The following is a 16,043-nucleotide window of genomic DNA, read 5'->3' as shown; positions in this document are numbered from 1 at the left end:
ATGACTCGACACAGCTGCCGTGTTTTGGCCCCGAAGTGCCTGCTTCAGGAGTCTTGTGGTGTAAGTTATGTAAGGTAAATGGTATTTCCTAAACCCAAATGCAACCGCTGGCAAATTTTGGTTATCCAAAGTAAGGCAAACACTTTCAACAAGTATCAGCATAAGATAAAAAGGAAAGTTAGAAAAAAAAAAAAACGTTTGCCTTACACTTTGGATAACTAAAATTTGCCAGCGGTTGTATTTGGGTTTTGGAAGGGAAAATTAGGTTCTTACCTTGATAATTTTCTTTCCTTTAGTCACAGCAGATGAATCCATTAACTGATGAGTTGTATCCGCCTACCAGCAGGTGGAGATAGAGAACACTGAAAGCACATGGTGTTCCTGGACGCCCAGCCCCCTCTGCCCTCAGTATATGAAATTTCCAAAGCACAGTGAATAAGAAAGGCAAAATAACAAACTTTCCTCACAGAGAACAAACGCCTCTGAACTGGAGCAATAACCAAACAAAGGAGGGACGTTATCAACCTCCTGCAATACAAACAGCATGTAGTAACTCTGATAGCTTGTCTTCAAGTACTCCTGATGAAGCACAATGTCTGTATGCAACATCTGTACAAAAACTAAAGTCAGACAGGGAGGGATCATGGATTCATCTGCTGTGACTAAAGGAAAGAAAATTATCAAGGTAAGAACCTATTTTTCCCTTCCTTGTCATCAACAGCAGATGAATCCATTAACTGATGGGATGTACCAAAGCACTCCCTAAGTAGGGTGGGAACAGGCAACTCCGCGAGCAAGCACTTGCGCTCCAAAATGCGCATCCTGCCATGCTGCCACATCCAGCCTGTAATGCCACACAAAAGAGAGCTGAGAAGCCCAGGTAGCCGCACGACAGATCTCTTGAAGGGAAAAGACACCCGTTTCAGCCCACGAAGAGGACACATTGCCCTTGTAGAGTGCGCTTTATACACTTAAGGCTGTGACCGCCCTGAAAGCGGATAAGCAGAAAAATGAATTTCTTAAGCCAGCGGGCTATAGTGACATCTGTAGATACTGCCACAGAGCCCTGCGGACATCCAAAAAAATGTTTTGTTACATTTGTACCCCGCGCTTTCCCACTCATGGCAGGCTCAATGCGGCTTGAAGGCGCAACTGCCCAAAGGAGTCCGGAAACTCCTCCTTACAAAAAGGAAGGAAGAAAAATGGGCTGGTTCAGGAGAAAAGCTGAAACCACCTTAGGCAGAAAGGAAGGCACTGTACGAACAGTTATCCCGGATTCCGAGAACTGTAGAAAAGGATCCTGACAGGAAAGAGCCTGAAGCTCAGAAACTCTTCTTGCCGACGTCATTGCCACTAAAAAAAAACGTCTTGAGAGTAACATCTTTCTCAGAAGCCCGTTTAAGAGGCTCAAACAGAGATCGCTGGAGCGCCTTCAACATCAGCCCCAGGTTCCAAACCGGACAGGGCGACCGCAAAGGAGGACGGAGCCGAAGCGCCCCTCTGAGAAATCTGACAATAGTCGGATGAGCAGCAAGGGAAAAGCCGAAGACTTCCCTCCGGAAGCCAACACTGCCATTTGACCTCGAAGGGAATTGTAGGGCAGGCTCTTTTGTAGCCCGTCCTGCAAAAAAATCCAGCAAAAGTGAGATTGTCGCCAGAGTCGGCAAGATAGACTTTGGAGAACACCACGCCTCAAAAGTGCGCCAGATCCGAGCATAAGTCACAGAGGTAGACCGCGTGCGAGCCTGCAAGAGCATGGCAATAACCTTGTCCCTCAATTGCGCCCCCTCAAAAGCCAGGCCGTAAGACCAAGGTGGCAAGGATCTTCCATAGTCACCGGACCCTGAACTAACAAGTTCGGAACCCGAGGCAAAGGAAGAGGCGTGTCCACCATCATCTGCCGGAGATCTGCGTACCACGGACGCCTTGGCCAATCCAGGGCGATGAGAATCACCAATCCTCGGAGCAGACGAATCCAAAGTAGTACTCGCCCTATCAAGGGCCAAGGAGGGAACACATACAGGAGGCCTGAGGGCCAACTTTGAGCCAGGGTATCCAACCCCACCAAGCAAGGATCTCGCCTTCTGCTGAAAAAGCAAGGGACTTTGGCGTTTACGCTTGACGCCATGAGGTCCAAGCCTGAAGTCCTCCATTTGGCACAAATCTGAAGAAAAACTTCTGCCAGTTCCCATTCCGCTGGGTCGATTTGATGTCTGCTGAGGAAATCAGCTAGTACGTTGCTCTGACCGGCTATGTGAGTCGCTCTAGGTGGCGCTCGGCCCAGTTGCAGAACTGAGATGCCTCCGCAGCCAGGGCCCTTCACAGAGTGCTGCCCTGACGATTGATGTAGGCCACTGCTGTCATGTTGGCCAACAGAACTCGGACAACAGGAAGACCCTTCAGTGTCCTGTGGAAGGCCAAAAGAGCCTGGAATATCGCTCTCAGTTCCAAGCGATTTATGGACCATCCCGCTTCCGCGGTGGACCACAGACCCTGAGCATAGCGTCCCCGACAATGAGCTCCCCAGCCCGAAAAGCTGGCATCCGTACCAGACACCAAAAAGGAAGAGCCAGTGGCATCCCCTGCCACAGCATGCTGTCGGAAAGCCACCAATCCATACTGCGCTGGGCCGCAGGAAGCCACCATAGTCTGCGTTGGTATTCCTGGGAAATCGGAGACCATTGCTGAAGCAGAGAAAGCTGCAGCGGCCTCATGTGAGCTCTCAGCCAGGGAACCACCTCTATGGTGGCCGTCATCGATCCCAGGAGCTGAACAAAGTCCCAAGCTCGAGGGCGAGGCATTCGCAGGAGCAGGCGGACCTGATTCTGAAGCTTGAAACGCCTGTTGTCAGGAAGAAAAACGAACCCCGAAGCAGTGTCGAACTGGACCCCCCAAATGCTTGAGAGACTGAGAGGGGGTCAGGTGACTTTTGGGCATATTGACTACCCAGCCCAGAGTCTGAAGAACTGTAACAACTCTGGCTGTGGCAAGTCGGCTTTTGTCTGCCGAATCTGCTCTGATGAGCCAGTCATCGAGATATGGGTGAACTCCGATACCCTCTCGCCTGAGAAAGGCAGCCACCACTACCAACACCTTGGAAAAAGTCCCAGGGGCAGTTGCCAGGCCGAAAGGCAAGGCACAAAACTGGAAATGTTGGCTCAATACCATAAACTGGAGAAACCGCTGATGCGGCGGCCAGATGGGAATATGCAAATACGCTTCCTTGAGGTCCAGAGACGTGAGAAACTCTCCTGGCTGTACCGCCACAATGACAGAGCATAGGGTTTCCATACGGAAGTGTTGCACTCCTAAAGCCTCGTTGACTCTGCATAAGTCGAGGATAAGTCTGAACGACCCGCCTTTTCGAGGCACCACAAAATAGATGGAGTCGCGGCCGCAGCCAAGTTCGGCGGGAGAAACCGGAACCACCGCTCCGAGCTTCAGCAACACCTGCAAGGTCTCGTCTATCACCGCCCGCTTGACTGCAGTGCCGCATCGGGACTCCAAAAACGCGTCTCCCACCGGGGCAGCGAGGAGTGGCCTAGTGGTTAGGGTTGTGGACTTTGGTCCTGGGGAACTGAGTTCAATTCCCACTTCAGGCACAGGCAGCTCCTTGTGACTCTGGGCAAGTCACTTAACCCTCCATTGCCCCATGTAAGCCGCATTGAGCCTGCCATGAGTGGGAAAGCGCGGGGTACAAATGTAACAAAAAAATAAATAAATAAAAAAATAATTCTAGTTGGTAACCTTCTCTGATCAGGTCCAGAACCCACTGATCCGAAGTAATCTTGGCCCACTCCTCGAGAAAGAGGGAGAGACAACCCCCTTACTGCAGGAACCAACGAGTGCCCCGGTGCCCCATCATTGTGGAGGACGCCCCTGAACTCCTGGACGTTGCCCGGATGCCGCAGCGCATTTGTCCGAACGAAAGGAGTTCCTCTACTGGAAACGGGTACGTTGACCAAACCCCGCAGAGTGCCCCGGGCGATACCTGCGAGCTTCGCGAAAATGTGGCCTGGAAGAGGAGGGAAAAGGAGGACTTTGGAAGAAGGCCTCGGCCTATCCTCAGGCAACTGTTGGGACTAGAGTCCCCTAGGTCCTTAACAAACTTCTCCAAATCCTCCCCAAATAAAAGAAGACCCCAAAAGGGTAACCTCACCAGCCTTTGTTTAGAGGCCATGTCAGCCGCCAAAGAAGGTCGCGGGCAGCAACCGCCACCAACATCTTCTGAGCCGAAGCTCTGACCAGATCATAAAGGGCATCAGCCAAAAAAGACAGGGCAGACTCCATACGCGGGCCGACCTCAGCGAGGGAACCCGCTCCATCGGTGGGCTGCTCAACCGCCTGCTGCAACCAGGAAAGGCAGGCCCGGGCTGCATAGAAACTGCAAATAGCAGCCCGTAAGGACAGGCCCGAGATTTCAAAGGACCACTTCAGCGCGGATTCCAGCCACCGGTCCTGCATATCTTTCAAAGCGACCCCTCCCTCCACCGGGAGAGTAGTCTTTTTAGGCACAGCCATGACTAACGCATCCACTTTAGGCAACCCAAAGAGGGCCATCCGACTTTCACTCAGAGGATAAAGTTGACACATAACCCTGGCCACCTTCAAGGGACCATCAGGGTCAGACCATTGAGCTGAAATAAGCTCTTGGATGGAAGCGTGCATGAGAAAAGCCCGAGAAGGCTTCTTAGTACTCGCCATCCGAGGATTAATAGAAGAGGCAGCGCCCTCATCAGGATCAATACAAAGGGTCTGTAAGGCATCAGAAATGAGAACTGGCAGCTCGTCGCGGTGGAAAATCCGAACCGTTTTAGGGTCATCCAACTCCTGTGGCAAGCAGGCACCCTCGTCTGGATCCGCAGTCCGTGAGGGCCTGCCAGACCCCTAAGACTCCCCGAAAATAGACTACGGGGGAGAACAGGGTGAAGAGTCCCCCTCAGACGGGGTATTCACTTGCCTACGCTTAGCGTCAGCCAAAAGCTCGGGGGAAGAAATAAAGTCTCCAGCAGACACTGGGCTATCAAGAACCGGAGGCAACCCAATCCGAAAAGAATTGTCAGGAGCCTCAGGCAGTGCTCTTTTTAACATAAAAGACTTATGCATCAGCAGCACAAATTCAGGGGAGAAAAACTCATCCTGTGCATCCGCCCCCACATTGGGGGAAGCGGGGGCAATAGCTCCTCTAGAAACCTCAAAACGAGGCGTCCCCCTGCACTCAGACCCCTCTGCAACTGCGAAGGTCGAGTCACGCGGCGACTCCAAGATGGCGCCCGCTGCCAACTCCGTCGGGCGGGAAGAATCACCGCCCGCCATGCTCAAGGCAGCATGTGCTGCAAAGCCCTGTTGCTGATCTGCGTTTCCCACAGTGGGAGCAGTGCTTAACCCCTTCAGCAGCCATAAAATACAGAAACCAATACTTACCCCACACACAGCGCTGTCAGCGGGAACCTTCCTGGAGGAGCTGGGCACCACTCTTACCTCAGGAGACCGAATCAAACGAGCTTCGGTCAAGCTGCACCGAACCAGGAGCTCAGGAGAAAGCCTCTCTCTTTTTTTTTTTTTACTGTGAGAAAAGTTAGAGGCAGGCAGCAACAGAGGAACTCCAGGAGGAGGGGGAACGGGGTAAGGCAGGGACAGGGAAAACCAAGTATGCCTTTAAAGTGGGCACCACCAGCCACAACACCCCCCGCTCTACTGGCAAAGCACAGGAGCCTCCCCAGGCAGAAATCCAGGAGCTGAGAAAGCGACGTCCACACCTGCTGGGAGATAGAGATATACTGAAGGCAGAGGGGGTTGGGCGTCCAGGAACACCGTGTGCTTTCAGTGTTCTCTATCTCCACCAGTTGGTAGGCGAATACAACCCATCAGTTAATAGATTCATCTGCTGTTGATGACAAGGGAATACCATTTACCTTGCATAACTTACACCACAAGACTCCTGAAGCAGGCGCTTCGGCGCCAAAACATGGCAGCTCTGTTGCGTTGTCTGGCAACTTTTAATAAATATCATATTTTTGAACAAGCGTCTCCCTTGCTGTTTTTTTGGAAGAGCCAGCCTACCCTACTAAGATCCCAAGTAAAACAGATTTTATGCTGGTCATCCTAGAAATAAGCAATGGATTTTGCCAAGTCCATCTTAATAATGGCTTATGAACTTTTCTCTTAGGAAATTGTTCAAGTTAACTGCTCTTCATTAGCGCCAGCCCACTGTTCAGGCACATTCCTGGATACAGATTGCATGTAAGAGGCACAGAAGAAAGCAATTAAAAGATGAATATTGTAGAGGGAGCAGAACTCTAAGGTCCCTGCCCTCCCCGGCTCCCACCGCTGTATGCAAGGCTCTAAGAATGCAATTTCTCTCCCTATTTTGGGGTCTAATCTACTTGGTCTCACCTGTGGAAAGACTGAAGCCTGTGCAGTGTCCAAAGAAGCAGGAACCAGTGATACTGTGGAAACGATATCTACCTTTCTCTTCTGTAAAGTAAATGGGAGAAAAAAGGTCAGATTTCTGATGCAGTGAAAGAGGACCAGACAAGCGAATGAAAGGTTCCATGATGTGTTTCAACAGATCTCACTGGGGGAAGCTGTACCCTTGCTGTGCATGCAGTGCTCCCCTCCAAACTGCTTTGATATTTTTTTAAGCTCTTTAACCAGAGCTGCCATACTGGCAGAAGAATTCCAATTGAAAACCCACTATAAATAAAAAATGTGGGGACTAAAGTATAAATGTGATTTTACATTGTGTCCCAAACACTTGTTTGGGATACTGGCAGAAGAGGCACAGATGATGCTGTCATCATGTTAACATTATAGTGGCCACTGCAGGAAATTTATGTGGGGGAGGGAAGGAGCTGATGTCACTAGTGACACTCATGAGAAAAAAAAAGTCACAGGATTAAAACAATTTTAAATTTGAGAAGTCTCAGGCTTAACAGTGTAGTCATGCAATCAGAAATCAATTTACCACTTCCAGTGACTGCTGATACTTGAGAATCATTGGGGATCCCAGCACCACAAAATCCAACAGCCAGAAAAAGAACCACCATTACACAAAGTGTGAAGGGTCCCAAGCATACCAAGGTTATGGCACCATAGGGACGCCACCATTCTGTTTGCTTATCACCCTGCACTGTGTAGACTGTCCAGGCATTACTGGAGGGAGAGGTCTGGTGGCAAATGGACCCGAATGCCACAAATCTGATTTCTAGAACCACAAGACATGAATCCTGATAATTTACAGACCCATATATTTAGGGTCAACTGCTTCTCTCCACTGCTCTGCCTGATCCGGATTTCTCCCTCACTCCCTTCTGTCCTTGCCACCCCATAAACTGCAGGTTCAATTCCACCTTTCTTCTACTGAATCCCCTCTTGGATTTCCTCAAACATTCTATTCTCTATTTTTTTAAATTATTTTATTTTAGCTTTAAATCAAGATCACATGACACCATGAAGAAGAGCGGGAGCAGAAGCTGAAAAGCTTAGCTCCCACATCCCACTACAGTGGGGATGGTGATGAAAGCGCCCAGGGAGGACAAAGAGAAACAGCAAGTGAGTGAGGATAAGATGGCAGATCATGGCGGCCGAATGAGTCCTTCTATAAGTCCTACATGGACTGCGGAAATCACGGTCAAGGTCACCATGGCAGTAGAGGCTGCCCTGGCTAAGAAACTACAGCAGCTTTATGACCAAATTGAATCAACTCATGAAAGGTTAGATAGCCTTGACCTAGAGTTCGATGCACATCAGCAGCATACTAGCAGGCTGAAAGTTTCCTTGGAGTCTGTGACTGAGAAACAAAACTGACTCTGCCACAAATTGAAAGTTCTGGGGTAGAAGTTTGAGGATTCAGAGAATCAATCACGCCAAAACAACCTCAATTTGCCAGAGGTCATATCTGAGGAATAGCTGAAGGGATTTGTGGAAACATGGCTGCCTCAATCTCTACAACTGAGCGAACATTTAGGGTCTCTGCAAGTGGAACAGGTGCACAGGCTAAGCCCTAAGGGGTTGGAGCGAGACTGCCCTTGGACTGTTATTCTATGAGTCCTGAATTTCACTCATAAGAGGGCCATTTTGCAGGCTTTGCACCTTGGAAAATTGCTCTCTTATGAAACCAAGAAAGTTTTAAGCTTTCAGGACTATACAGCTATGGTAGGTGCTCAGAGAAAGGCTCTCTCACCTGTTCCTAATTGTTTTTGAGGAAAATAAAAAATTTGCTTTATTGTAGCTGGTGAAATTGCAGGTGAACCGTGAGGGACTGTCCCATTTTTTTCAGATGGTCGCAGCAGCAAATATCTTTGTGTCCTGCCTTCCTAAGACTACTGCAGCCTCTTGAGGGGGGCCAGCATGCGAGATGGCTGTGTTTTCCTGACCCCAGGGATCAATAGCAGAAGGCTATGATGGAAAATTTCCTGAGACAGTAAGTTTGCAAGTGCGTGACTGTTTTATTGAATATCTATGACTACCTTGAACTGTGACTGATTTTGACCACCACTTTATAGACTGCATCATTTGTCACCCTTAAAGGAGGACACAAATGGCAGCCCTATATGTTGTGAGCCATTTGCAAGGCTGATCATTCCACTGTTTGTGGTCATCTCCCTGAAAAGGAGATGTTTATTAATTAGATTTTCTTTCTTTTTGACATCCAGTTCATAATTAGCCCAAGTTGCTCTGTTTTGAATATTACATTGTACGGTTATATCATACAGTTTCTGTTCTCTTGAAAGCGGAAACAGAAAAGAATACCGAGCACTATAAGTTAATGTTTGATTGCTCAGCTTAACTTGCACTGTTCAAGGGGGAAAATCTGGAATGTTTCAGCACTCTCCTGGAGTTGATTGGATCGGAATATTCAATAGACTCTAAGCTAAGGATTTGAGGGGGTTTGCTTAGTGGGAGGCAATATTATACAAAGGGGTGTGGTGTCTTAGCATGATGGGTCTATGGGAGGGACCTAAGGTGGTGAGAATGACAGAATGTGGAGGGGGAGGTGTGGGGAGTTTTTTAGTGGGACGGTTGGGAGGATTAGGGGGAATATCATCATCCTAGGTGACTAACATCCACGCTGATGATTCCTCTGACTCTAATGCTTCCCAATTTCTTGCCTTAATGTCCTCATTCAATCTTCAGCTGTGCTCCTCTGCACCTACCCACCAAAATGGTCACAGTCTCGACCTTATCCTCTCCTCTAACTGCTTCCCCTCCAGCTTCTGTTCCTCAGCTCTCCCCCTTTCTGACCATCACCTATTAACCTTCACACTTAAGCACCCTCCTCCCCAGTCCCACCCAATCTCAACCCCCACATCTAGGAATCTTCAAGCTATTGACCCCCCTTTACTCTGTCCTCTTGTGTCTCTAACCTTTTCTCTTCCACCACTCTATCTAAGTCAGTCAATGAAGCTGTTTCTTCCTATGATACTAATCTCTCCTCTGCTCTGGACACTCTTGCACCTCCCATGCCCCGTCCTATTAGATGTACCAAACCCCAGCCTTGGCTGATCTCTAAAATCCACTACTTTCATTCCTGTGCCCGCTCTGCTGAACGTTCTTGGCTTAAATCCCTCACCCTTGCAGACTTCATTCATTTCAAATTCATGCTTAACTCCTTCCAGTCTGCCCTTTCACAGGCCAAACAGGATTACTTCACCCAATTGACAAATTCCCTTGGCTCTAACCCTCGACTTCTCTTCGCCACTCTGAACTCTCTTCTCAAAGTGCTTCCGTCCCCAATTCTCTCTTCTCTTTCTCCTCAGACCCTAGCTGAGCACTTCCATGATAAAATCTGTAAGATTAACCTTGAATTTTCATCCAAACCCTCCCCCCACCTCTCTCTCCCTTAGTTCACACCCCCTACTCTTCTTCCTCTCCTTCTTTGAAGTTTCTACTGAGGAAACTGCCCTTCTTCTTTCCTCCTCCAAATGTACTACCTGTTCATCTGATCCCATCCCCACTTATCTACTTAACACTATCTCTCCTACTATCATCCCTGTCATCTGTCACATCCTTAATCTCTCACTCTCCACTGCAACTGTTCCTACGGCCTTCAAACATGCTGTTGTCACTCCACTCCTTAAAAAACCCTCACTTGACCCTACCTGTCCCTCCAACTATCGCCCCATCTCCCTTCTTCCTTTCCTCTCCAAATAACTTGAACGCGTCGTGCACCACCGTTGTCTTGACTTCCTTTCTTCTCAACCTATTCTTGACCCACTCCAATCAGGTTTCTGCCCTCTTCACTCTACTGAAACTGCACTTACCAAAGTCTCTAATGACCTGCTGCTGGCTAAATCCAGAGGTCTCTATTCTATCCTTATCCTTCTTGACCTATCTGCTTCTTTCGACACTGTTGACCACACCACACTCCTAGATACGCTATCTTCGATTGGATTCCAGGGCTCTGTTCTTTCCTAGTTCTCCTCCTACCTCTCACTTTGCACTTTCGGTGTTCACTCTGGCGGTTCCTCTTCAACTTCCATCCCGCTTTCAGTTGGTGTCCCCCTGGGGGGGGGGGGGGGTCTTTGGACCCCTCCTTTTCTCCATCTATACCTCTTCTCTTGGTACCCTGATTTCATCCCATGGCTTTCAATACCATCTTTATGCACATGACTCTCAGATCTACATCTCCACCCCTGAAATCTCAACCGTAATCCAGGACAAAATTTCATCCTGCTTGTCTGACATTGCTGCTTGGATGTCTCAACGCCATCTGAAGCTAAACATGACTAAAACTGAACTTCTCATTTTTCCCCCTAAACCCACTTCCCCTCTTCCCCCATTCTCTATCTCGGTTAATGGCTCTCACATCCTCCCTGTCTCCTCGGCTCGTAACCTTGGAGTCATCTTTGATTCCTCTCTCTTCTTCTCTGTGCATATTCAACAGATCGCCAAAACCTGTCGTTTCTTTATCTACAACATTAGCAAAATTCACCCCTTCCTTTCTGAATACACTACCAGAACCCTTATCCAAACCCTTGTCATCTCTCACTTGGATTATTGCAATTTGCTTCTCATTGGTCTTCCACTCAGCCATCTCTCTCCTCTCCAGTCTGTCCAAAATTCTGCAGCACGACTTATTTTCCGCCAAAATCGTTATACCCACACTAGCCCACTCCTCAAGTCACTTCACTGGTTCCCTGTCCACTTCCGCATACAGTTCAAACTTCTCTTACTGACCTTTAAATGCATCCATTCTGCAGCCCCCCATTACCTCTCCACTCTCATCTTTCCCTACATTCCTCCCCGTGAACTCCGCTCACTGGACAAATCTCTCTTGTTGTCCCCCTTCTCCTTCACTGCTAACTCCAGACTTCGTTCCTTTTCCCTCGCAGCACCTTATGCCTGGAATAGACTTCCTGAGCCTGTACGTCTAGCTCCATCTCTACCTGTTTTCAAATCTATGCTGAAAACCCACCTTTTCACCACTGCTTTTGGCACCTAGCCACTACTCAATTGCCCTCCCCTTGTTCCTTCTCACCCAGTACTTCCCTCGCCCTTAATTGTCTGGAGTATTGTGTTCGGTTTTGGAGGCCGTACCTTACTAAGGATGTAAAAAAAAATGGAAGCGGTGCAAAGAAAAGCTACGAGAATGGTATGGGATTTGCGTTCCAAGACGTATGAGGAGAGACTTGCTGACCTGAACATGTATACCCTGGAGGAAAAGAGGAACAGGGGTGATATGATACAGACGTTCAAATATTGGAAAGGTATTAATCCGCAAACAAATCTTTTCCGGAGATGGGAAGGCGGTAGAACGAGAGGACATGAAATGAGATTGAAGGGGGGCAGACTCAAGAAAAATGTCAGGAAGTATTTTTTCACAGAGAGAGTGGTGGATGCTTGGAATGCCCTCCCGCGGGAGGTGGTGGAGAAGAAAACGGTAACGGAATTCAAACATGCGTGGGATATACATAAAGGAATCCTGTGCAGAAGGAATGGATCCTCAGAAGCTTAGCCGAAATTGGGTGGTGGAGCCAGTGGGGGGAAGAGGGGTTGGTGGTGGGGAGGCGGGGAATAGTGCTGGGCAGACTTATACGGTCTGTGCCAGAGCCGGTGGTGGGAGGCGGGGCTGGTGGTTGGGAGGAGGGGATAGTGCTGGCCAGATTTATATGGTCTGTGCCCTGAAAAAGACAGGTACAAATCAAGGTAAGGTATACACATGAGTTTATCTTGTTGGGCAGACTGGATGGACCGTGCGGGTCTTTTTCTGCCGTCATCTACTATGTTACTATGTTGTCTGCCTGTATTTTTAGATTGTAAGCTCTATTGAGCAGGGACTGTCTCTCTGTGTCAGGTGTTCAGTGCTGCGTGCGTCTGGTAGCGCTATACAAATGCAAATAATAATAATATCATTGGGAGACCCTTTTTATTATTCCTTGGCTTTGTGACAGGAATGGAGGTGTGGTTTTTCTTGGGAATAGGTAAGTACATCTCATGAGGCACGAGTGGCATGCCTCCTTAACTCAGATCAAGAAGGATCTTCAAAATTGTGGTTAAGGGGTAGTCCTAATTCTGGGATAGTGCCTCTTTAGATAGAGTTATACAGATGCAGTTACATAGGATACGAATAGACAATACTTGGGGAAGTAGAGGCAACCTGTTGTTCAGCCACAGCAAGTTCTTACATGCTAAATAAATGGTGAAGTTAGTTCCCTGAAACAAATGGGGGATTCTGTCCCCTATCAAAAAAGATAAAAAATCTTGCAAGTCTTGCAAAGACAAAGTGGATATAGCCTTTCTACAAGCAAATCACCTCTTTGAGGTAGAACATGAAAAACTGAAAAAAAAAAAATGGTGGGTGGGTCACTGTATAGCAGCTTCAGTCCAGAATAAGAAAGGGGGTGTGGTGATTCTGTTTCACAAAAGGGTAGCAATTCTGATACATAAGTTGTTGCGGGATGGTGTGAAGTGGTTTGTAATCTGCTAGGTTACAACAGACAAGCAGAGGTTTTCACTGTGTAAAATCTGTGCCCCCAACAACTGTGATAAATCATTCTATAAAGTACTGATAGAGATCCTATTACCTGGTATTCCTCGAATACTGAATAGGAATTTCAGTTTGGTTTGGAATCCCATGGTGGACAAATCCCAACCCCCCGTTTGGAGAAGATCAATCCCCAACCAAGGACTTACCGTGGCTCTGTAGCACCTTGGATCTCATTGATATTTGGAGGGTATTACACCTCTTAGACAGGAATTACACACACTTGTCCACTGCCCACTCCACCCAGTCGCGTACTGATTATATTCTGATTTCTCAGGAGTTATCGTTTCAGACAACGGGGGCTGAGATTGGCCCATACAAGATTTCTGATCATGCACTGATTTGGGTAGAATGGCAGGATCCTCATGCACCAAGTAGAGTGTTTCATTGGAAATTAGTACATAAGTACATAAGTAGTGCCATACTGGGAAAGACCAAAGGTCCATCTAGCCCAGCATCCTGTCACCGACAGTGGCCAATCCAGGTCAAGGGCACCTGGCACGCTCCCCAAACGTAAAAACATTCCAGACAAGTTATACCTAAAAATGCGGAATTTTTCCAAGTCCATTTAATAGCGGTCTATGGACTTGTCCTTTAGGAATCTATCTAACCCCTTTTTAAACTCCGTCAAGCTAACCGCCCTGGATTTGTATGAGGATGAGAAATTCAGAGAGTGCTTGATAAAATGCAGGAATGATTTACAAGACACAATCAAGCTTATGTAGAACATCCTACTCTTTATTGAGAAACTGCTACTGTAATGTTCCGGGGGGAGATATCCAGTTATGAAAGTCATGTAGGAAGGAAATTCTGCATGTGGGAAGCCAGATCAAGCAGACTCACCAACATTTTGAGACTTCCTCTACAGCAGAAGATAAACAACATTTATTAGTGCTGCAAGCTTCTCTCAACGAATTGTTCCATCAGAGCGCCAAAAAGTTGCAAATATATTATAAACATTAGCTTTATAAATATTGGAACAAAGGGGATAAATTATTAGCTCACTTGGTGTCATCTTGGGAAGACCCTAAAAAGTTACTACAACTGAAAGCTGAGAGTGCAGTTGAGAAGAATTCAGACAAGGTTATTTGTAAGGTTTTCAAAGAATATGATGAAAAGCTACATGAGAGGCCAATGAATGAGGGCTGGACAGCTCTCTGTATCTGGGCAATTTAACCCTAGCCTGCCTGTCCTCAGCAGAGCAGGACTTTCTTAATTCTTGAACTGGTATGGATGAGGTGGCATGGGCAATTAAGTAGAGTGTGTTGTTTAAGGACCCAAGATCCAATGGATTCAGGGTGGGGTTTTTACAAGATGAAGTGACACAACCTATGAACTGCCTTGTTTAATCAATGTTTGGACTCAACCTTGGACAAATTGTAGTACCTCAAGCTGAGGGAGAACTCAATTTATCCGGAGACCTATATCATTATTACAATTTTAAAACTAAATTGCCAGCAAAAATATTGGCTAATAGGTTGGCCCCCCCCCTTATCCTTAAACTAGTCCGGAAGTCTCATGTGGGTTTTGTAAAGTGCAGATACATAGTCAGAATTATGTGTAAAATCCTTGCTTCACTGGAGGTTGTGACTCAGAGGGGGCAGCCATCTCTCCTAGTTAGTTTGATGTAGGGGAGGCCCTCGATCGGGTCTTATGGGACGTTATGTATACGGTTTTGACTAAATATGGCTTCACAAAGTTGTAGATGTGATGAACACATTATATTCCCAACCTAGGTCCCAACTATGGGTGAAATGGGGTATTTTCAGTTTTTTTTCCCCATAGGTCAGGGAATGAGACAGGGATATCCACTCTCTCCATTATTGTTTATACTTATACTAGACCCACTCTTACGAGGTATTCATGACAACTCAGAAATACAGGGAATACGATTGGGGAAAGACATATTTAAATTGGCAGCCTTTGCAGATGACATTAGTTCACCTAACAGACACCCCCCCCCCCAAATTACTGGAAGTTTTCACTGAGTACAGTGATTTTGCCAGGTTCAAGTTGAATCACATGATATCAGAGGCTTTAACAACTTTGGACCAGCTAAGGAGGAATGGGAGGCATACCTTCCTCTTTGGTGGGCACAGGGTTCATTTCAAAAACTTAGTAGTAATTTTTGTGTATTCTGCTATGCTTTTTGTCTTTCATTGTGTTATGTTCCTGATGTACTACCTAGGACTAATGTATACTGCAGTTTAGAAATGTTTCAAATAGTACTAACTAGACAGACCCTTTATTCAATTAACATTGGAAGCTTGTTGGATGAATGTGACAGATTTGAAGGCTAACATTTTCATTGTCCACATCATTTTATACCATATGATGATCCTTCTTAAATGGCTCTGTACATTGCAAATCCTTCCGGTTAGGTGTCTCAAACGACATACTTTTGCTAAATAGAATGCTCTCAAAGTTTTGTTGGGTTGGGAAGAATGTGGGAACTGGCAAAATGAGGGTTTGGAGTGTCCCAATATCAAATGGTACAACCAAGCTTATCTACTTAGACATCTACATAATTGGTTGTTGAAGCAAGATGGATTATTGATTGCATCAGATAAAGATACCCTTTTATCTGAGGAAACAGCAGTGTTGACTCGTTATCATTTCAACTCTTTAATGCATGTGCCTAACAAATCACTGCCTACTCATTTGCAAAAAAGCATACTTCTTCACCCTCACAGACATCTGGAGGCCTTTCATCCAGTTACTGATTTGGGGGTGGGGGGGGGGGGGGTGGGAGACGGACCCCAGAGTCTTGGGAATGGAGAATAAAGACTTTCAGCAGAGAATACCTATTACATGGACGGATTAATTTGCTTTTTGTCAGGTTAAGCGCTACATTCAATCAGAATGGGAGAGTTTAAAAATCGATCTGGGAATAGATTGTGTATCTTCTTTCACAGCATGCTGATTGACAATGTTTTTCGGGTATTCATAAAGAACTGCAATTACAGGGAGTGGGGAAGGATTTTACTGCTTTAAAGGTGAGATGAGACTTAGGTGTTGCGCTAGATTAATGGAATATAGGGACAGGCATCAGAGA

At 46.9% G+C, this 16,043-nt stretch overlaps 1 protein-coding gene across 1 annotated transcript in view; it reads right to left on the bottom strand.

Moving 5' to 3' along the window:
* The window catches only part of KAT5 (lysine acetyltransferase 5), a 319,317-nt gene that overhangs the window by 191,066 nt on the left and 112,208 nt on the right, over window positions 1–16,043 (bottom strand). Inside the window, exon 5 of the mRNA XM_030220227.1 lies at window positions 6,397–6,477. Coding sequence (XP_030076087.1) covers window positions 6,397–6,477 — 81 coding nt within the window. The remainder of the gene's footprint in view (window positions 1–6,396; window positions 6,478–16,043) is intronic.

Source organism: Microcaecilia unicolor, chromosome 11, assembly GCF_901765095.1.
Source record: "Microcaecilia unicolor chromosome 11, aMicUni1.1, whole genome shotgun sequence".
Lineage (NCBI taxonomy): Eukaryota > Metazoa > Chordata > Amphibia > Gymnophiona > Siphonopidae > Microcaecilia > Microcaecilia unicolor.
This window is presented reverse-complemented; position numbering and strand designations above follow the sequence as displayed.